A 22,177-nucleotide genomic window follows, 5' to 3' on the forward strand; every position below is an offset into this window, starting at 1 on the left:
GAGCGCGATAACCAGGAGTAACCCCTGAGCGTCACAGGGTGTGGCCCAAAAAACAAAAAAAAAACAAAAAAAAAAAGAATTCGTTCATAAGTTTTGTTTTTACTATAGTCAGACCCTCCAATGGTCTGAGGGACAGTGAACTGGCCCCTGTTTAAAAAGTTTGAGGACCTCTGGAGAGGATATTAAAGATCAGAGATATAATACAGTGCTCACTCCAGGTTTGATTCCCAGTACCACACATGGCTCCCACATAGCCGGTCAGGAGTAACACTGACCATATTCAGCTTGTGACTTAAAAACCAAGAGAAATGTCCCCTGTGCCTGCCAGGAGCTATTTCTGAGCAGACAGCCAGGAGTAACCCCTGAACAACGCCGGGTGTGACCAAAAAAAAAAAAAAAACCAAGAGAAAAACATAGAGCCCCTTGTAGGTCTTGTTGCAGCAACACTGACTCAAATCTGCAGCACCTGTAAGATCCCCTGAGCACCACCAATGGTACTGGAGTACAGAGATAGGAATAGCCTCAGCACCTAAGTGTGGGCTTTCCATCCCCCAAAAAAGCCTTGTTGGGAGGTAGAGGTATAATGAACCAAATTTTCTTTTCTTTTTTTTTTTGGGGGGGGTCACACCTGGCAGTGCTCAGGGGTTACTCCTGGCTCTACACTCAGAAATTGCTCCTAGCAGGCTGGTGGGTGGGGGGGGGGACCATATGGGATGCCGGATTTGAACCACTGACCTTCCTGCATCCAAGGCAAGCCTTACCTCCTCCATACTCTCTCTCCAGGCCCCCAGATTTTTCTTTTTTAAATTCTGTTAGTTATTATAGGAAAGTGCAGTTTCTTTTTTAGATTTGTCTGTTTCAACCTGAGTTTGTATTCATTTTTGTTTTGGGACCACAGCTGGTGGTGCTCAGGTTATTCAGGCTTTGTACTCAGGGATCATTTCTGGAAGGCTCATGGACCATAAGGATGCCACAGGTTGAACCTAGGGCCAGCATATTCAAGGCAAAAACGCTTATCTGCTATACTATCTCTTTGACCCTCTATATGTTTTTATATTATGTATAGATATACATAATATGTATATGTATATATATATATAGGTTTTTTTTTGGGGGGGGGCCACAATGGTAACGATAAGGGGTTACACTGGCTATGCTCTCAGAAATCGCTCCTGGCTTGGGAGACCATATGGGACGCCGGTTATCAGCCAATGTGAAAGGCAAAAACACCTTACCACTGTGCCTATTGCTTTGGCCTATGCTTATATTTTTATTTTAGTGCTACTGTTGTTGTCTTCAAGGAGGGCCTTTGTGGCTTTATTGACAGCATATAACCAGTAGTACTGTAGTGGGTTACAGTTATTTGCCATCTTTTTTTCACAGGGCTAAGACCTAGTCTGTACTGATAGGAAGCTAGAAAAAAAGATTTGTGTACTTCTAGGACTGGGGAGGGTGACTCAGAGTACATGCTTTGTGTGTAAGTCTCAGGGTCTAATCTTTTTTTTTTTTTTTTTTTTTTTTTTTTGGTTTTTTTGGTTTTTGGGCCACACCCGGCGATGCTCAGGGGTTACTCCTGTCTGCCTGCTCAGAAATAGCTCCTGTCAGGCACAGGGGACCATATGGGACACCGGGATTTGAACCAACCACCTTTGTCTGGATCGGCTGCTTGCAAGGCAAACGCCGCTGTGCTATCTCCCCGGGCCCTCAGGTCTAATCTTGGATACAACATGATCCTCTGGTATCACTGGGAATGACCCTAGCTAGCGTACTTAATTGAGAGTGGCCCTGAGTACTGCTGGGTGTAAGCCAAAATCAAACAAAAAGATAGAGCTCAGAGGGCTGGAGATAAATAAATAAAATGGGTAAGGTGCTTGCCTTGCATGTGACCTACTTGAGTTTAATCTCTGGTACCCTTTATGGTCCCCCATGCCCTGCTAGGAGTAATTAAGAGCACAAAGCCTTGAGCATCGCCAGGTGTGACCCCCCCAAACAAAGCTGAAAAATTTATAGAGTTCAGGGCCCCGGAGAAGTAATACAGTGCTTGCCTTGCAATGAGCAGACCCAAGTTCCCTGGTATCCCATTTTATTCTCCAGTCATTGCCAGGAGTAATTCCTGAGTACAAGCTAAGCATCGCTGAGGAAGGACCTGGATTCAATACACAGCATCCTATATGGTCCCCTAAGCCTGCCGGGAGTGATTTCTGAGCACAGAGCCTGGAGTAACCTGAGTGCCGCTGTTGTGGCCCAAAACAAAACAAAACAAAACAAAAAGATATTGGGACTATTTCAGGGGTATGGTAATCCCTCCCAGAAGTCCTCACAGAATGCGAGGGATCGATCTGGGGTGCTGAAACATCTACTGTACTGTTTCTCTGACTCTTAAGTATACTATGTATTATTTTAACACTTTATCAACTTGAAATTGATAGATTGTAATTTTTTTCTGGATTCCCAGAGATACCTACTGACGCAGCATTTTGTTTGGTTTTGTTTTTGGGGGCACACCTGGTGGCGCTCAGGGGTTACTCCTGGCTCTGCGTTCAGAAATTGTTCCTGTACTAACGCGATAGCACAGCAGTGGGGTGTTTGCCTTGCATGCGTCCAACCCGGGAGAGACCCCGGTTCAATTCCCGGCATCCCATATGATCCCCAAGCCTGCCACGAGTGATTTCTGAGCAAGAGACGAGTAACCCCTGAGCGTAGCCGAGTGTGACTACAGGTCAGCCACATGCAAGAAAAGTGCCTTACTTTCTGTACTGTCTCTCTAGCCCTAGTAATTGGTTTTGGTTTTGGGGGCCACAACTGGAAGAGCTCACTCCTGGCAGTGCACAAGGAGAACCATATGTAGTAAGTTATCAAATCAGGGTTATTTACATGTAAGTTAAGTGCCTTAAGACCTATACTGTCTTGGGGCCGCTGAGGTAATGCTAGAGATAAGGTTTCTGCCTTGCTAGCGCTAGCCAAGGAAGGACCAAGGTGCATCCCATATAGTCCCCCCAAGCCAGGGGCAATTTCTGAGCCCTTAGCCAGGAGTAACCCCTGAGCATCAAATGGGTGTGGCCAAAAAAAAAAAAAAAAGACCTATACTGTCTCTCTGGCCCCAGTAAAAGTTCTTTATTTGAGGCCCAGAGAGATAGCACAGCGTTGTTTGCCTTGCAAGCAGCCAATCCAGGACCAAAGGTGGTTGGTTCGAATCCCGGTGTCCCATATGGTCCCCTGTGCCTGCCAGGAACTATTTCTGAACAGACAGCCAGGAGTAACCCCTGAGCACCGCTGGGTGTGGCCCAAAAACCAAAAAAAAAAAAAAAAAAGTTCTTTATTTGGGACCAGAGACATAGCATAGTGGTAGGGTATTTGCCTTGCAAACGGCTGACCCAGGACCAACTGTGGTTTGAATCCTGGCATCCCATAGATTCCTGTGCCCACCAGGAGCGATTTCTGAGCAGAGAGCCAATAGTAACCCCTGAGCCGCCAGGTGTGGCCCAAAAACAAACAAAAAAGTTCTTTACTTCTTGTTGTTTTGAGTATGGTGGGGTCAGAGATAGCAAAGCTGGTTAAGGTGCTTGCCTTGCATGTGGTTGGTTCAGTACCACAACATACACATTCTGAGAACCTCCTGGCATGAGTTTTTGCCAGAGCACCAATGGGTGTGGTAATCTCCCCTCCTCCCCCAAAATAGTACCTATGAATAGTTTCAACATAAAGTCAGCTATGTTTAAAAACCACAGTATGCTCATAATTCAGATGCTGATAGTTTATGGTGAGACGTAATATCTGGGGCCTTTATCACTGCAGTGTTTGACCATAAGGTGAAGGCCCGTTCCTTAGATCAATTTTGTTTATAGCAGATAGAATTATTCTAAATTATTAAAAATGTCAGTTTGAGGGCCAGAGAGATAGCATGGATGTAGGGCGTTTGCTTGCATGCAGGACAGTGGTTCGAATCCTGGCATCCCATATGGTCCCCCCCGAGCCAGCCAGGAGCGGATTCTGACGTAGAGGCCAGGAGTAACCCCTGAGCGCAGCTGGGATGACCCAAAAACCAAAAACTAAAAAATTAAAAAATGTCTTTTTTGATACTACAATAAGAAACTTGTTTGTTTTTGAACCACTCATAGGAGTTACTTGTGGCTCTGTGCTCAGAGATCACTCCTGACAATGTTTTAGGGACCTTATGAAGTACCGAGGTCTAACCTGGGTGAGCCATAGGCAAGGCAAATTCGCTACTCTTTGTTACTATATATCTGGCCTCTAAAATGGGAAATTTTTTAGAACAAAAAGATAGGGTGGGTATACATACAGTGGGTATGGTGCTTGCCTTGCACTTGGTAAACCTGGGTTCAATCCCAACACCCCATATGCTCCCTCAAGCACCACTGGGGTGATTATTGAGTGAGAGCTAAGAGTAAAGAACAGAGAAGCAGGGGCCAGAGCGGATAGCGCAGTGGGTAGGGCATTTGCCTTACACATGGCTGATCCAGGACGGACTTTTGGACGTTAGTCCCCCAAGCTAGGAGCTATTTCTGAGTGCATAGCCAGGAGTAACCCTCGAGCCTGACCGGATGTGGCCCAAAAACCAAAAAAAAAAAAAAAAAAAAGAACTTATGAATAGGTAATAAGTAGCCATGAGGAAATCTAGGGAAGGAATTTGGGGGTTTTCCTAGGCAGTGAATCAGTCAAGTAGAGCTTGCTAAAGAAAGTAGGGTCTTCTCAGGGAACTGAAGGAATTTTGGAATTTTGGCCTATATTTGCCTACTTGGGAGAACTCTTTGGACAGACAGACAGACATAAAAGCAGACACACAATGAACGGAGGAATCGTGCAACTGCTCTGTACTAGTAAGAGGACTTATTTTTTCCTCTAAGGCAGGAAGCTAAAAGGATAAAAGAGAAGGAATGCAAGCCTTGGAATTGCTTATTCAGAGGACAGTTGAACTTCTAAAAATAAAATAGCATTTTCTATTTTTGGTACTCTTATTTTTCTGTACTGCTAAAATCACTTCTTCTTTGTGCCTGCATTAACCACAAGTAATCAATTCTGGTGGCGGGAGCTTGGGAGGCATCAAACAGCCATTTCTGTAACTCCGCCCTAGAGTAATCATGGGCAGGGTATACTAACCAGAAAATGACTTTTTTAGCTTGCATTTTTAACTGGAAATAAAGTGCTCTCCTTATTCTCCTCCTGCAGGTCGGTGAGCTGGTAAAGGTTACGAAGATTAATGTGAGTGGTCAGTGGGAAGGGGAGTGTAATGGCAAAAGAGGGTCACTTCCCATTCACACATGTCCGTCTGCTGGATCAACAGAATCCCGATGAGGACTTCAGCTGAGTATTAGCTCAACAGTTTGGCTATCAGATGGGAACAATCTTTTTTCCCCCTAATTGCCATCTATACAGTTTTCTTACAGATGTCAAAGCAGTTTAGTTTATATATAAGTATTCTGTTACCTGTGGTCTTTTTCAGACTGAACTATTCCATCCCTAGTCTCATTACCATGTTTAGGGTACGAAACTGGAGGGCTTGTGTGTTCATTTCTGAATTGGGCAATATTAGGTGAGCTGGTGGTATATTACCTGAGTGTAACAGGCCGTACAGTTCAGGTTACAGAAGACTGATGAACAGAAGAGTAATGTTGCATACTGCTTGCCTGATTTATTCAGTGGTTTTGCTTTCATTCTGAACCATACTGTCAAATGGTAATAGATTGTTCCTTTCTTTTTTCCATGAAGTAATCATGTACCACGTGAATAGTACCCAGTGGAACTTCTTTTTCATTTACAAAACATGACTATTGTCTGACTCATTTGACCGTTCAATCCTGAGATTCTTGAGGACACTACTAGAGGCATTTGCCTACCTTTTAGACAATGCTTCATACTTTTTTCTTAGGATTGTTCCAGCCCTTGTCATTTCTTTTCCCCCAAAGTTTTAGGTTAACTCTTAAGATGAGTTTTAATTCCAGATGACAAGTGGGATATGCAGAGCACTTTATTCAGTGCATAGCTTTAAGGCAGTATTTGCATTCACTGAGTGGACAGCAACACTCCCAGCTTCTGCCTACCCTACAGGGTCCATAATAGGTTCATACTGTTACTGCATCTATATAGACCCCTGACTAATGGAATAGACACCTGGCTAATGGAATTCAATGGGGCCATTTCTCCTGAGTGCCATATTCCTTTTGAGGGGATTCTTTGGGAATTCTTAGCTTCTACTTGGAGTGGATTGACCAATTATTTAGATATATTCCATAGAAGGTATGGGGGCCAAATTACGTTCTTTATGTGCAACTTGTATAAAAGCCAAGATAAAATTACATGAATTTGAATAGAAAATTAGTGCTTTGAAAATACATGATAGTATACAATGGGTATGGCATTTGCCTGCACACAGCCGATCGAGATTCGATCCCTGATATCCATATGGTCCCTAGCACCATCAGAAAGTAATTCCTAAGTGCAGAACCAGAAGTAACCCTTGAGCATTGCTGGGTATGGCCAGGAAAGAAGAAGAAAAAATATTTGAACCATTCATGAATTACATATGATTATGTACTACATCATTGGCCCAGAATAGTGCTTTTAAGTATGGAATATTTTATGGGATCAGGGAGCTCCAAAAATAGGACTTCTGAGACCAAAAATGATCTAGGCTATTTAGGACTATACTATGAAACTTTATATAAGTTCTCAGTCTAGAAAGGCACTTAATGGTCTGTAGTGGTGCATGGACTTACAGAGAGAGCACCCACATGTCTTGTTTGGGGCCTTATTTTAGAAAAGTAAGGTATATTTCTAATTATTTTGCATAGGCTAATGATTGATATTGCAGTCTTTAAAAAAATCTACCAAAATTATGGTATCCTAGAGGTTTAGTATCATACCTAATATCGATTGGCATATAGAATACAGATGTTGGTGTCATTGAGGGTCATGAAGGAAGCTCAATATGTGGCGCAGAAAAGCCAACTGTCACAGAATTACGTACATTACCACAACAAACTAATGAATTGATACTAATTTATATATATTTTTTACCTCACATTAAGGTAATGCTTGATAAAGGACATTAATACTCTACTTTTAAAATGTTATCACAGTGCTATGCACATATCAGGTGCTCCGTAATGTTGAATGAACAGATTTCAATACTCTACCTAATTCCAACTGACTATTCTATTAGATTTTCAGTTTGAACATAGATCTATAAATTCAGTACACATTGAATCTTATTCTCCTGAAAGTTTGACATCTAAAATAATTGTAGAAAAAACCTTGTCACAAACTGATTTGAATGTTTGTATTTTCTTTTGCCTTTGACTTTGTAATGTCTCTTTTCATAAGTTAATATTATGACATGCAACTGTACCTAAATCATAAGAATTTCTCAGTGATCAGTTGTCTGAAGCCATTACATTATATGAATTGTTGGGTTCAGTTTGGCTGAATATGACAGTTATCGGACCTTAAGAAATTAAAGGACTTCTTATAAGTATCTTCCAGAAGCAAATGCTAGAAGCCTATTTAAGTGCATTGTCAAAGAGCAAAGTAAAGTGAAATTGGCTGCTATATTTTATATAATCCTTTCTGCAAAAATACCCCCATTTTTGGATACTAATATTTGACATGGTTTAATTCTTATTAATTTGTTGAAATTGTTTATTGTTTATAATGCAGATAGATAATTTTTAATTATCCTTAAGTAATATTTCATTATTAATGGTTTGAAATGGTTGATATGCAAACCAGTTTGAAATAAAATAATGATCATTTGCCATTGTATTATAACACTACACACTTTCTTGACAGTTAAATTTTAAAAAATGTTCTTTTGTAGCATGTATTGTATATGTTTATAGTATATGTAGTAAATAAAAATATGGCCAAATATTTGGCTTGGTGATCTTTTGAAGAGAGAAATCTTTGAATATTTTTCACAAAGGAGCTAATCTAATGAAGAGTCCCAGGTTTAAGCCCCAGACTACATTGTTCCCTGAGTACTGGTGTGTGCGGCAAAAAAAAAAAAAGTACAAATAAACAAAAGATGGGATTAATTTTAAAGGGTTTTTATAAGTTGTGAAATAATTGAGAGGAATATAAGAACAATTACAAGATAATGGAAAGATTAGAATGTATGTGGGTATAAATCATCCTCAGAACATCTAACTTGACTGGAAAATGGAGATGGGGTACAAATAAATGATATGGTAAGGGCCTTTCAATAGCAAACAAGACGTTTTGAAAGTTCAGCCAGAGAGACAACTTAGCTGTTTGGGTACTGAGTGCAGGTTGTGCTTGCATGAGACCTGGAGTCTCCTTGTACCTCTGGGTGTTGAGGGACCTCTGAACACTGCAGATGTGGCCCCTAAACAAATCAAAAAAATAAAGTTTGGGGCCCGGAGAGAGGCACAGCGGCGTTTGCCTGCAAGCAGCCGATCCAGGACCAAAGGTGGTTGGTTCGAATCCCGGTGTCCCATATGGTCCCCCGTGCCTGCCAGGAGCTATTTCTGAGCAGACAGCCAGGAGTAACCCCTGAGCACTGCTGGGTGTGGCCCGAAAAAATAAGTAAAGTTTGGGGGCTGGAGAGATAGCATGGAGGTAAGGCTGTTTGCTTTTCATGCAGGTCATCAGTTCGAATACTGCTTCCCATATGGTCCCCCGTGGCCTGCCAGGAGCAATTTCTGAGCATGGACGCCAGGAGTTTCCCCTGAGCACTACCGGGTGTGACCCAAAAACCACAAAAAAAAAAAAAAAAGTTTGAGTCTTCTCCAGAGGGTTCTAGGATGTTAGTGACATATTCAAATTTTTTTCCTTTTGGATTTTTTGGGCCACACCCTGTCACACTGTTACTCCTGGCTATGCGCTCAGAAATGGTTCCTGGCTTGGGGGACTATATGGGTCGCTGGGGGATTGAACTGTGATTTGTCCTGGGTCAGCTGCGTGCAAAGCAAACTCCTTACTGCTGTGTCATCACTCCAGCCCCTCAATATTATTTTTTGTTTGTTGGTTTTGTTTTTGAGGCCACATCTGGCGCGGCGTTTCCTGTTACTCCTGCCTCTGCATTCAGAAATTGTCCCTTGGCTTGGGGAACCATATGGGATGCTGGGAATCGAACCTGGGTTGTCCAGTGTGCACGGGCAAACACCCTACCGCTGTGCTATAGCTCCAGAACCTTTTTTTTTATTTTGGTTTTTTTGGCCACATCTGTCGGTGCTCAGGAGTTATTCCTGGCTCTGCACTCAGAAATCACTCCTGGCAGGCTCAGGACCATATGGGATGCGGAGAATTGAGCTAGCGTGGGCAAGGTAGATGCCTTACCCCCTTTGTGCCACTGCTCTGGCTCTGCTAATTCCATTTTTTAAAGTGATACAACACTAGAAATAAGCCTTGAGCACAGCTATGGGAAAAGGACAGGTAGAAAAGTTCTATTGCCAGGTATTTAGTAAGTATTCTGACTTGGGCCCAAAATTAACTTAGTGTAGCCAATATTAGTACTCTAGGAGTGATAGCACAGCAGTAAGGTGTTTGCCTTACACGTGGCCAATACAGGAGAGAGGGGTGGTTCGAATCCGGCATCCTATATGGTCCCAAGAACAAAACAAAAATTAGTACTCTAAAGCCAATTTTTGATATATACCTAATTTGATAAGTAATTTAAATATGTCATTTAATGTTTATCAATAAAAAAAAAAAGGTGCTGGGGCTGGAGAGATAGCAGTGGAGTGTTTGCCTTGCAGGCAAAAGGACGGTGGTTTGTATCTTGGCATTCCATATGGGTCCCCCGAGCCTGCCAAAAGCAATTTCTGAGCGTAGAGCCAGGAGTAACCCCTGAGCGCTGCTGGGTGTGACCCCCCCCAAAAAAAGGGGGTGGTGCTAACATCTTTTGGTAGTTGAATGTTTGGGTTCCCTTACCAACTCTTAAATTTTATTATCCTGGGGCCGGAGAGATAGCATGGAGGTAAGGCGTTTGCCTTTCATGCAGGAGGTCATCGGTTCGAATCCCGGCACCACCATATGGTCCCCTGTGCCTGCCAGGAGCAATTTCTGAGCCTGGAGCCAGAAATAACCCCTGAGCACTGCCGGGTGTGACCCGAAAATCACAAAAAAAAAAAAAAATTTTTTTTTATTATCCTAAGACTGGAGAGATAGCACAGCTGTAGGACATTTGCCTTGCATGCAGAAGGACAGTTTTACAAATCCATCTCAGCGTCCCATATGATCCCCCAAGCCTAGCAGGAGCAATTTTTTTGGGGGGGGGGCCACACCCATTTGATGCTCAGGGGTTATTCCTGGCTAAGCGCTCAGAAATTGCCCCTGCTTGGGGGATCATATGGACGCGGGGGGATCAAACCGCGGACCTTCCTTGGCTAGCGCTTGCAAGGCAGACACCCTACCTCTAGCGCCACCTCACCAGTCCCAAAATGTATATGTGTACATATATATATTTGGCTTTTGGGCCACACCCTGCGGCGCTCGGGTTACTCCTGGCTATCTGCCCAGAAATAGCTCCTGGCAGGCACGGGGAACCATATGGGACATCGGGATTCAAACCAACCACCTTAGGTCCTGAGTCGGCTTGCAAGGCAAATGCCGCTGTGCTATCTCTCTGGCCCCCAGGAGCAATTTCTGAGCACATAGCCAGGAGTAACCCCTGAGCGTCACAGTGTGTGGCTCCAAAACAAAACAAAATATTATCCTGTTCTAAATTCTATTCCTTTTACAGGATGTGGAAGAATAAGATCCCCTCCAGAGAAGAAAATGTAACATGGTTCAAATGTTAACTGGAAGAAGTTAAAGAGTTTGAAGCCATTCCATATTCCTGAAGAAAAATAGAAGCAAAGAAAACTAATTATCAGGAAAAAAATTAAAGGCCAAGGCCTGAGTAATAGCACAGTGGTAAGAACAGACCCGGGTTTGATTTCTGAGCACAGAGCCAGAGATGTTATTTTCTGACATCACCGGGTTTGGCTCCAAAACAAACAAACAACGTAAAGGCCAAGGATGTTTCTCAGTGATGGAGCACATACCTCTCTAAAGTAAACTGAGCTGGGATCAGATTGTGCAGGGGTTAGTTCCTTTGTCTTGCTTAGTGACAAATCAGAGCACCACCATAGTGTGGCCCCAAAACAAAAGTGAACAATCTTGGGCCAACTGTCTATCTTCCCATTTGAGACTGAGTGGGGTGAGTATTGCCTAGAAGAGTGTAGAGTTCTGGGAATGAGAGGCAATAGATGTATATCAGACATATAGAGGTTGGCTTCTAAGTATCAACAAGGAAACTCGGGCCAAGAGATAGCATGGAGGTAGGGTGTTTGCCTTGCATGCAGAAGGACAGTGGTTCAAATCCCGGCATCCATATGGTCCTTTGAGTCTGCCAGTAGTGATTTCTGAGTTTAGAGCCAGGAGTAACCCCGGAGTGCTGCCAGGTGTGACTCCCCCCTCCCCAGAGAAAAAAGGGAAACTCAGCTCATTAAGTGAGATAGATTCTTTCTCATGTGCTGGAAGAGAATTCTATCGTGTGAAAAGGAATTTGGTACTATAAATGCTGTGTTCTGTTTGCTGGGTACATTAGGATTTCACTAGTTTTTGTTTTTTGTTTTTTTTTGGTGGTGGGGGGAGTGCACCTGGGTGATGCTCAGGGTTATTCCTGGCTATGTGCTCAGGGCTTGGGGGACCATATGGGATGCTGGGAGATCAAACCATGGGTCCGTCCTGGGTTACCCACTTGCAAGGCAAATGCCCTACTGCTGTGCCATCGTTTCAGCCCTTTCACTAGCATTTTGTATATTGCTAGATGAGCTTTTTGGAGTCTGGACCTTTTGGACAGGGTTCATCTACTGACTTTAGTGTTCATGTACCTTAACCCCGAAATACATGAGTTCTTGGGAGCCCTTTAGATCTGACAATAGTTCCGGAGAGGGGGCCGGCGCGGTGCGATAGAGGTAAGGTGCCTGCCTTGCGAGTGCTAGCCTAAGAACGGACCTCGGTTCGAGCCCCCCGGCGTTCCCAGATGGTCCCCCAAACCCAGGAAGCCAGGAGCGACTCCTGAGCGCATAGCCAGGAGTAACCCCTGAGCGTCACCGGGTGTGGGCCCGAAAACAAAAAAAAAAAAAATTTAGTTTCGGAGAGATAGCACAGCGGTAGGGCATTTGACTTGCATGCAGTTGACCTGGGAGGAACCCGGTCAGTTCCTGGCACCCATATGGTCCCCCAGCCTGCCAAGGGTGATTTCTGAATGCAGAGCCAGGAGTTACCACTGAGCCACCACTGGTGTGGCCCAACAATCAATAAATAAAGTTTATTTAAAAAGGATTGGGCTTGGGGCCGGAGAGATAGCATGGAGGTAAGGCGTTTGCCTTTCATGCAGAAGGTCATCAGTTCGAATCCCGGCGTCCCATATGGTCCCCTGTGCCTGCCAGGAGCAATTTCTGAGCCTGGAGCCAGGAATAACCCCTGAGCACTGCCAGGTGTGACCCAAAAACCAAAAAAAAAAAAAAAAAAAAGGATTGGGCTTAATTATTAAGTCTTGGCTGACTGGTACTGGTTACTAATTACTGTTTTGAGAATGTCATGTCTCAGCTGCCATGGAACAGGGCTGTTCTAAATGTGAAGTTATTTGGGCCAGAGCCATAGTACAGTGGATAAAGCACTTAGCTAGTTTCATGGCCAACCCAGGTTTTAGTTCAGGCAGCACTTACGGTCCCCTTAGCCCACCAGAAGTGAGCCAGTAGCACCTCCAGATATTCCCTCAATAAAAAAGTTAAATACTCAATCACCAAAGTGGGGTTTGACTCTGTTCTGTTTGGTAGTGTGACATCATGACTATTATCAGATGCTGCTAGTTCTAAAATGTAGCTCACATGGAATAGACTGTCCTTGTGAGTCATATTCTGTGAGAAGCAAGACCAAAGCCACAGTCAACCCCAACAGAGGTCCCAAAATGTGTATTAGCTTTCAAGAAGTAAATTCGGTGGTGACAGCACTTTTGTGAGTAACCAGTGAAAAATGCCCTCTTGTGCTAATACATCCTTGTGCCATACTCAAAGCAGGATGTGCAGAGCAGTGCATGATTATATTATAACCCCTCCTGCCTTAATTAAGTGACCTTGTTAAGTAAAGTGCATAACTGAATATGGCACTTTTTTTTTTTTTTTTTTTTTGGTTTTTTGGGTCACACCTGGCAGCGCTCAGGGGTTACTCCTGGCTATGCGCTCAGGGAGTCGCTCCTGGCTTCCTGGTTGGGGGGACAATCTGGGACGCCGGGGGATCGAACTGCGGTCCGTCTTAGGCTAGCGCTGGCAAGGCAGGCACCTTACCTCTAACCTTGCCTCCATGCTATTTCTCTGGCCCCGGCACTTTTTTTTTTTTTTTTTTTTTTAAGGTGATTGCATGGACCCTGTACTCAGAAGATCCAGGGTCCAGTGCATGGACCAGTGCTCAAGAGATCCAGAGTCCCCAATAAATTCTTGGCTAAGTAGGCAGTTCAGTGCAAAGACTCAAGATGCAATATTGTTCAGAACTGGTTATGTTGGGGATCCCCTTCCAACCTGGCAATGCTTAGGGAACCATATTGTGTTGGCAACAAATAGGGTCTGGCACATGGAAGGCTTACACCCTAACTGCTATGCAATCTGGGTCAAAATGGCCTAGTTTCTCCTCAAATGGTGTAAGAAAAGATAGTAAGAGAAAGAAACGATAGTGAGAAACAGAATTAGACACAGAGACAGACAGGGAGGGAGATCTTTTAAGCATAAAAAGAGACGGACTTGGGGCTGGAGAGATAGCATGGAGGTAAGGCGTTTGCCTTTCATGCAAGAGGTCATCGGTTCGAATCCCAGCGTCCCATATGGTCCCCCGTGCCTGCCAGGAGCAATTTCTGAGCATGGAGCCAGGAGTAACCCCTGAGCACTGCCGGTTGTGACCCAAAAAACCCACAAAAAAAAAAAAAAAAAAAGAGACGGACTTGAACAACAGTACAACAGATAAGATGCTTGCCTTGCACAGTTCAATCCCCAGAATTCTATATGATCTCCTGAGCATTGCCAGTTCCACTAGAAGTGATTCCTGCGTGTAGAGCTAGGAGTAAACCCTGCACCACCAGGTGTGGCCCCAAAACCAAAATAGATAAATAAAATAAGAAGATACTTAACTGGCCAGGAGATAGCGCTAGTGAGCTCATGTAGAGCACATGCCGCACTGTGAGTAGGTTCCTGAATTCGATTGCCATTATCACGTGACTTGATGACCCTACCTAGCCTGGGTACCACCAGAATGATCGAAGGCCCTAAGCACCATGGCAGATGACCCCTATTTTGTTTTTGTTTTGTTTTGCTTCGATTTGCTCTGTTTTTATGGACCATACTGTTCAGTGCTCAGGAGCTTTTCTTTTTTTTTTTTTTTTTTTGGTTTTTGGGCCACACCCGGCGGTGCTCAGGGGTTACTCCTGGCTAACTGCTCAGAAATAGCTCTGGCAGGCACGGGGGACCATATGGGACACCGGGATTCGAACCAACCACCTTTGGTCCTGGATCAGCTGCTTGCAAGGCAAACACCGCTGTGCTATCTCTCCGGGCCCTCAGGAGCTTTTCTTGAGTTTGTTTAAGAGAGTACTGGAGGGCCCGGAGAGATAGCACAGTGGTGTTTGCCTTGCAAGCAGCTGATCCAGGACCAAAGGTGGTTGGTTCGAATCCCGGTGTCCCATATGGTCCCCCGTGCCTGCCAGAAGCTATTTCTGAGCAGACAGCCAGGAGTAACCCCTGAGCAACTCCGGGTGTGGCCCAAAAACCAAAAAAAAAAAAAAAAGAGAGAGTACTGGAGGCAGAGAGATAGCATGGAGGTAAGGCATTTGCCTTGCATGCAGAAGGTTGGTGGTTTGAATCCCAGCATCCCATATGGTCCCCTGAGCCTGCCAAGAACGATTTCTGAGCGTGGAGCCAGGAGTAACCCCTGAGCGCTGCCAGGTGTGATCCAAAAAAAAAAAAAGAAAAGTGAGTACTGGGGAGGGGTTGGAGAAATAGCTAGCAGGTAGGGTGCTTGTCTTACATGCAGTCATCCTGGGTTGGATTCCTGGCATCCTATGTAGTCTGCCGAATACCACCAGGAATGATTCCTGAGTGCAGAACTAAATGTAACCCCTGAGCATACCAGGTGTGCCCTCTCTCACTCCCCCCCCCCCAAATAAGATTGCTGAAAAATCATAAGTGATATTGGAATCAAACTAGCATTAGTTTTGGGCAAAGCAAATGCCCTATCTCCTACATTCTCTGCAGTCCCCTCTTAGCCCTCTTTTAAAATAAAAAGTGATCAAAAGGGCCGGAGCAGTGGCGCAAGTGGTAAGGCATGTGTTGCTTTGCACATTGCTAACCTAAGACGAACCACAGTTCGATCCCCTGGCATCCCATATGGTCCCCCAAGCATCAATTTCTGAGCACATAGCCAGTTGTAACACCTGAGCATCACTGGTGTGCCCCCCCCAAAAAAAAAAGGGATCAAGAGTGCTCACTTTGGGGCAGCACATATATTAAAAATTGAAATAATACAGAGGATTAGCATGGCCCCTGCACAAGGATGACACGCAAATCCGTGAAGCTTTCCATATTTAAAAAAAAAGTGATCAAGAAACCTATAGAATATTGAAAATGGCACTATGTACCTTTAATATAACTGTGAAAGATTCGTAATTCACTGGTCACAATAAATACTATTTAAAAAATAAGAAAATGGGCTGGAGCAATAGCACAATGATAGGGTGTTTGCTTTGCATGTGGCAGACCCAGGATAGACCTGGGTTCAATCCCTGGCGTCCCATATGGTCCCTCGAGCCAGGAGTGATTTCTGAGCCTCATAGTCAGGGGCTCATCACCATGTGTGTCCCCCCCAAAAAAAGAATATTAAAATATAGGTTTAGAGTGATAGCATGAGCCGTAGGCATTTGGCTTGCACACAGCCAGGATGGACCCTGGTTCAATCTTGGCCATCTCATATGGTATCCTGAATCCGCCAGAAATGATTTCTGAGCACAGAGCCAGGAGTAAACCCTGAGCACCGCCGGGTGTAGCCAAAAAGTAAGAAAAAAACAAAATATATAAATATTATAGAGGCCAGAGTGGTGGCACAAGCAGTAGGGTGTTTGTCTTGCACTTGCTAACCTAGGACAGACCACGGTTCAATCCCCCAGCATTCCATATGGTCCCCTAAGCCAGGAGTGATCCCTGAGTGTCACTGGGTGTGGCCCAAAAAGCAAATATATATAAAAGTAGGGGCTTGCCTTTGATGTAACCAACTCAGTTCACATATCCCTTGTATCCCATATGGTCCCTATGTCTTGCCAGGAGTGATTCCTGAGCACAGAGCCAGAGTAAGCTTTGAACACTGTCAGATGTGTCCCTAAAATCTTTTCCCCCAGAAAAGGGAAAGAAATATGTCTGTATCAGAGATAGTACAACAGGTGAGGCACTTGCCTTGCACAGGAATGACCCAGATGTAATTACCAGCACCATATATAATCCCTGAGTCCTCCCAGTGGTAAGCCCTGAGCACTCCCAGGTGTGTTCCCCTTCTCCTCCCAAAAATGATATCTAGAAAATTTTGGATTACATCTTTGTTTCTAAAAGCAGAACAGTTTAGACTGAGCTCTTGTTTTGTGGTGGAGAGGATTAGGTTCGTTCCCAAGCAAAAGCATGGTCCCCTGAAGAGCTGGGCCAGAGAAGTGTTGAAAGGCCTGGAGAGAAAAACTTTGCATATCAGTATTCCAAGTGTTTTTGTTTGGGTATTTTTGGGGAGGGGCACTCTTAGCAGTGCTCAAGGCTTATTCCTGGCTCTAGACTCAGGTATCACTTCTGGTGGAATTTGGGGTGATCATATGGGGGTCCCAGGGATCAAACCCAAGTTGGCTGTGTGGGGCTGTGTGCAAGACAAGAGCCTTACTCATTGTAATCTCTCCAGCCTCTCAGGCCCTAGATTAGATCCCTGGCACTAAATGGTTCTCCTAAACTGTTCCACTAAAGTGTTCCTCCTAAGTGTTCCACACAGAGCACCTCTGGGTACGGTCCAAAAACAAAAACCAGGGTCTGTCGAGGATAGCATGGAGGTAAGGTTTGCCTTTCCTGCCGAAGGACGGTGGTTCGAATCCCGGAATCCCATATGGTCCCCTGAGCCTGCCAGGAGCGATTTCTGAGCATAGAGCCAGGAGTAACCCCTGAGCAAAGCTGGGTGTGACCCAAAAATCAGGAAAAAAAAAAAAAAAAAGAAAAATAAGGAAATAAGGAAACTTCACCAGACTAATAAATATGATTTAAATCGTCCAGTTTAGGGGGCCGGGCGGTGGCGCTGGAGGTAAGGTGCCTGCCTTACCTGCGCTAGCCTAGGAGACGGACCGCGGTTCGATCCCCCGGCGTCCCATATGGTCCCCCAAGCCAGGAGCGACTTCTGAGCGCATAGCCAGGAGTAACCCCTGAGCGTTACCGGGTGTGGCCCAAAAACCAAAAAAAAAAAAAAAGGGCCCGGAGAGATAGCACAGCGGTGTTTGCCTTGCAAGCAGCCCGATCCAGGATCAAAGGTGGTTGGTTCGAATCCCGGTGTCCCATATGGTCCCCCGTGCCTGCCAGGAGCTATTTCTGAGCAGACAGCCAGGAGTAACCCCTGAGCAACGCCGGGTGTGGCCCAAAAACCAAAAACCAAAAAAAAAAAAATAATAAATAAATAAATAAATCGTCCAGTTTTGGAAAATGGGTAGGCACTTGCCTTGTACACATCAACATGGATTTGGTCCTCAGCACTCATAAGGTCCCCAAAAGCCACCAAGGAGTGATCCCTGAACACAGAGCTAGGACTAAGCCAGGTATGACCCCAAAACAAGTCAAACAAAAATTATATATGTGGAATGATTCTTCAGATCTATCCTTGATATCTTAGAGATGCAACAAAAGCTATATATTACTTTATTTTTAAAAATGCACCACACAGGGCCCGGAGAGATAGCACAGCGGCGTTTGCCTTGCAAGCAGCCGATCCAGGACCAAAGGTGGTTGGTTCGAATCCCGGTGTCCCATATGGTCCCCCTTGCCTGCCAGGAGCTATTTCTGAGCAGACAGCCAGGAGTAACCCCTGAGCACCGCTGGGTGTGGCCCAAAAAAACCAAAAAAAAAAAAAATGCACCACACAGGGGCCGGAGAGATAGCATGGAGGTAGGGCGCTTGCCTTTCATGCAGGAGGGTCATCAGTTCGAATCCCGGCGTCCCATATGGTCCCCCCGTGCCTGCCAGGAGGCAATTTCTGAGCCTGGAGCCAGGAATAACCCCTGAGCACTGCCGGGTGTGACCCAAAAACCACAAAAAAAAAAAAAAAAAAAAAAACACCACACAGCTGACATAGTTGACCATAATATAATTTCTTTCCAGATAAATGAGAGCAAAGTTTTTTGGGGGGAAGGAGTCACACCTGGCAGCATTCCGGGGGTTACTCTTGGCTCAGCACTCAGAACTCACTCTTAGCAGGCTTGGGGAACCATATGGGAATTGAACTGAGGTCCATCAGGGTTGGCACATGCAAGGCAAATGCCCTACCACTGTGCTATTACTCTGGCCCCAGAGCAAAGTTATTTAAAAAAGAATAGCAAGATGGGGACGGAGAGATAACCTGGAGGTAGAGCATTTGCCTTGCATGCAGAAGAATGGCGTTTAGAAACATCTGGTCCCCGAGCCTGCCAGGAACAATTTCTGAGCATAGAGCCAGGAGTAAATCCTGAGTGCCGGCCGAGTGTGACCACAAAAAAGAAAAAAAGGAAAAAAGAGAATAGGCAAGATGGGCTAGAGTGATAGCACAGAGGTAGGACATTTGCCTTGCATGTAGCCATTCCAGATGAACCTGGGTTCGATCCCTCGCAACCCATATGATCCCCTGAGCCTGCCGGGGGTGATTTCTGAGTGCAGAGCCTTGAATAACCTCTAAGTGCTGCCGGGTGTGGCCCAAAAACTAAAAACAAAACAAATAAGTTGGTATGTTTCTATAAGGATGACAGCATCAAACAAATGAAGTTGTCCAGGAATTCAAAGTACTATTACTGATACTGAGAAAGCTATTATTTAATTTGATAAGAAAATCTTTTGGGGCCGGAGAGATAGCATGGAGGTAAGGCGTTTGCCTTTCATACAGGAGGTCATCGGTTCAAATCCCGGCGTCCCATATGGTCCCCCATTCCTGCCAGGATCAATTTCTGAGCCTGGATCCAGGAATAACCCCTGAGCACTGCTGGGTTTTACCCAAAAAAACCACACCAAAAAAAAAAAAAAGAAAAGAAAATCTTTTTTGGAGTGGTATCACACCTGGTGGTGCTCAGGAGTTACTACTGGCTCTGCACTCAGAAGTCGCTCCTGGCAGGCTTGAGGGACCAACTTATTTTATTGTTTTTAGTTTTTGGGTCATACCAGGCAGCTCTCGGGTTATTCGACCCCCTGGTGTCCCATATGGTCCCCCAAGCCAGGAGCGATTTCTGAGCACATAGCCAGGAATAACCCTTGAGCATTACCAGTGTGTCCGAAAAACTAAAAAAAAAAAGGTTGGATTATATGTGTGCTTGGCATGTGGCTGCCCAGGTTTAATCCCTACCTCATGGGATACATACAGGTGGCCCTGGTGACCCTCAACAATTGCTGTACCCAAGTACTGCTACATCCCAGCTCTGTTCATTGACTAGTCTGGCCAGGTTGGCTGATTTTCTCCAGAAATGCCCTCAAGACCCCTGAGCAGTGCTTAATAAACTATCCCCGAAACCCCCTACCTCCCCAAAATGGAGGAAGGAGACCAGAGTGATAGAACAGTGAATAGGGTGTTTATCTTGCATGCAGTCGACCCGAATTTGAGCCTCAACGTCCCATATAGTCTTTCTAGTACCACTAGGAGCGGGTTCCTGAGTGTTGAGCAGTGCCACCAGGATTACTCAGAAACCAAAACAGACAAAAAAAAATAAAAAAATTAAAAAATAAAATCCAGAAAAGGGCAGTCCCTCAAGGAATGCAGGCAATTGTAGAAGCAGGGAACAGTAAAGAAGATCCTCCTCCCCCAGAAGGAGCACAGCATCTCTCATACTTGGGCATTTTTCTTAACTTGAATGATTGATTGATTTGGGGGGGCACACATCAGGGGGTGCTCTGGAGTTATTCCTGACTCTTCACTCAGAAATCACCCCTGGCAGGCTGGGGGACCATATGGGATACTGGGAAACGAACTGGGTCCCTCCCAGGTTGGCTGTATGCAATGCAAAAGCCCTACTGCGCTATCTCTCCGGCCATTTATTTTTAATTTACTATAAATATATACAATATACTACACATATACATATATATACATATATATGTATATATATAGTATATACAATATACTATAAATGTATACAATATATGTATACATTTTATAATTTTTTTTTTTGGTTTTTCGGGCCACACCCGTTTGATGCTCAAAGGTTACTCCTGGCTAAGCGCTCAGAAATTGCCCCTGGCTTGGGGAGACCATATGGGACGCCGGGGGATCGAACCGCGGTCCTTCCTTGGCTAGGGCTAGCGCTTGCAAGGCAGACACCTTACCTCTAGCGCCACCCTCGCTGGCCCACATTTTATAAATTTTTAATTGAATCACCACGAGAGACACAGTTACAAAGTTGTTCATGATTGAGTTTCAGTTACACAATGTCCAACATCCCTTCACCATTCCCTGCCACTATTGACTCCAGTTTCCCCTCCCCCTGCCTCCCCTTTTTTTTTTTTTTTTTGGTTTTTGGGTCACACCCGGCAGTGCTCAGGGGTTATTTCTGGCTCCAGGCTCAGAAATTGCTCCTGGCAGGCACGGGGGACCTGGCAGGCACGGGGGACCTGGGTTTGATACCCGGCATCCCATAAGGTTCCTTGAGCCTGCCGGGAGTGATTTCTGAGTGCAGAGCCAGAAGTAATCCCTGAGCGCCACTCTATGTGGCCCAAAAATCCAAACCAAACAAATAAAACCAAGGAGCTTGAATTCAATTTTCAGCACTCCAAACCGTCCCCAGAACCCTGTCAGGAGTAATCCCTCAGTACAAAGCCAGGACTAAGACTTGAGCACCACCAGGTGTGGCCCCCCAAAAATAAATATAGTGGAACTAGAGAGCTAGATACAGTAGGTAAAGTGCTTGCCTTTCATGTGGCCAATCCAGTTCAACCCTTGCCTAGCCTGTTAGGAATGATCTCTGAGTGCAGAGCCAGGAGCACAGCCGGATTAACCCCAAAACAAAATTAATAATATTAAAATATTATTTAGGGGACCTAGGGATGTCTCAGTGGCAGAATGAGACTGAGAGTTTGATTTCTGGCACTTTGGGGGGCCTGTGCCACAGCAAATGTGTGTGGGATCTTAGCATGCAGCAACCCCGTGCTCATGAGCACTGTAACTGCAGGTGTGTGAGCACCCTAGCTCCTCAAAATAATGACAAGGGAAGGAGAGAATATATAGAGTAAAAAGAATGGTGAGGGCAGAGCAATAGCACAGTAGGGGGCTTGCCTTGTGGCCAACCTGAGTCTGATCTCTGGCATCCCATATGGTCCCCAGAGCATTGCCTAGCCCTAGAGTAATTCATGAGTGCAGAGCTAAGAAAAATACTCAAGACACCGGAGAGATAGCATAGCGGTAGGGTGTTTGCCTTACAAGCAGCCAACTTAGGGTTGATGTTGTTTCGACTCCCAGCATCTCATATGGTCCTCTGTGCCTGCCAGGAGCAATTTCTGAGCACAGAGCAGGAAGTAACCCCTGAGCACCACCAGGGGTGACCCAAAAACCAAAAAAAAAAAAAAAGAAAGAAAGAAAAAGGAAAAACACTTGAGTATTGTTTGGTGTGTCCCCCCAAAACCCCCCAAGCAAAAAATCCCAAATAAATAAAATTAAGTATGGGGGTGCTGGAGAGATAGTACAGTAGAAAGAATAAGAATATTTGCCTTGGGGCCGGCGAGGTGGCCCTAGAGGTAAGGTGTCTGCCTTGCAAGCGCTAGCCCTAACCAAGGAAGGACCGTGGTTTGATCCCCCGGCGTCCCATATGGTCCCCCAAGCCAGGGGCAATTTCTGAGCTCTTAGCCAAGAGTAACCCCTGAGCATCAAACGGATGTGCCCAAAAAACAAAAAACAAAACAAAACAAAAGACTATTTGCCTTGCATGTGACCT

The 22,177-nt window shown here is 45.0% G+C and overlaps 1 protein-coding gene and 1 non-coding gene across 2 annotated transcripts in view; both read left to right on the plus strand.

Annotated features, from left to right (window-relative positions):
- The window catches only part of CRK (CRK proto-oncogene, adaptor protein), a 53,008-nt gene that overhangs the window by 21,162 nt on the left and 9,669 nt on the right, over positions 1 to 22,177 (plus strand). The window contains 2 exon segments of the mRNA XM_049782624.1: positions 5,188 to 5,265; positions 5,267 to 6,336. Of these exon segments, the coding sequence (XP_049638581.1) occupies positions 5,188 to 5,265; positions 5,267 to 5,326 (138 nt within the window). The 3' untranslated portion in view covers positions 5,327 to 6,336.
- On the plus strand, positions 15,492 to 15,599 carry LOC126027918 (U6 spliceosomal RNA). The gene has a single exon (XR_007502350.1). It is a non-coding gene; the product is annotated as a U6 spliceosomal RNA (small nuclear RNA).

This window comes from Suncus etruscus, chromosome 1 (assembly GCF_024139225.1).
Source record: "Suncus etruscus isolate mSunEtr1 chromosome 1, mSunEtr1.pri.cur, whole genome shotgun sequence".
Classification (NCBI taxonomy): Eukaryota; Metazoa; Chordata; class Mammalia; order Eulipotyphla; family Soricidae; genus Suncus; species Suncus etruscus.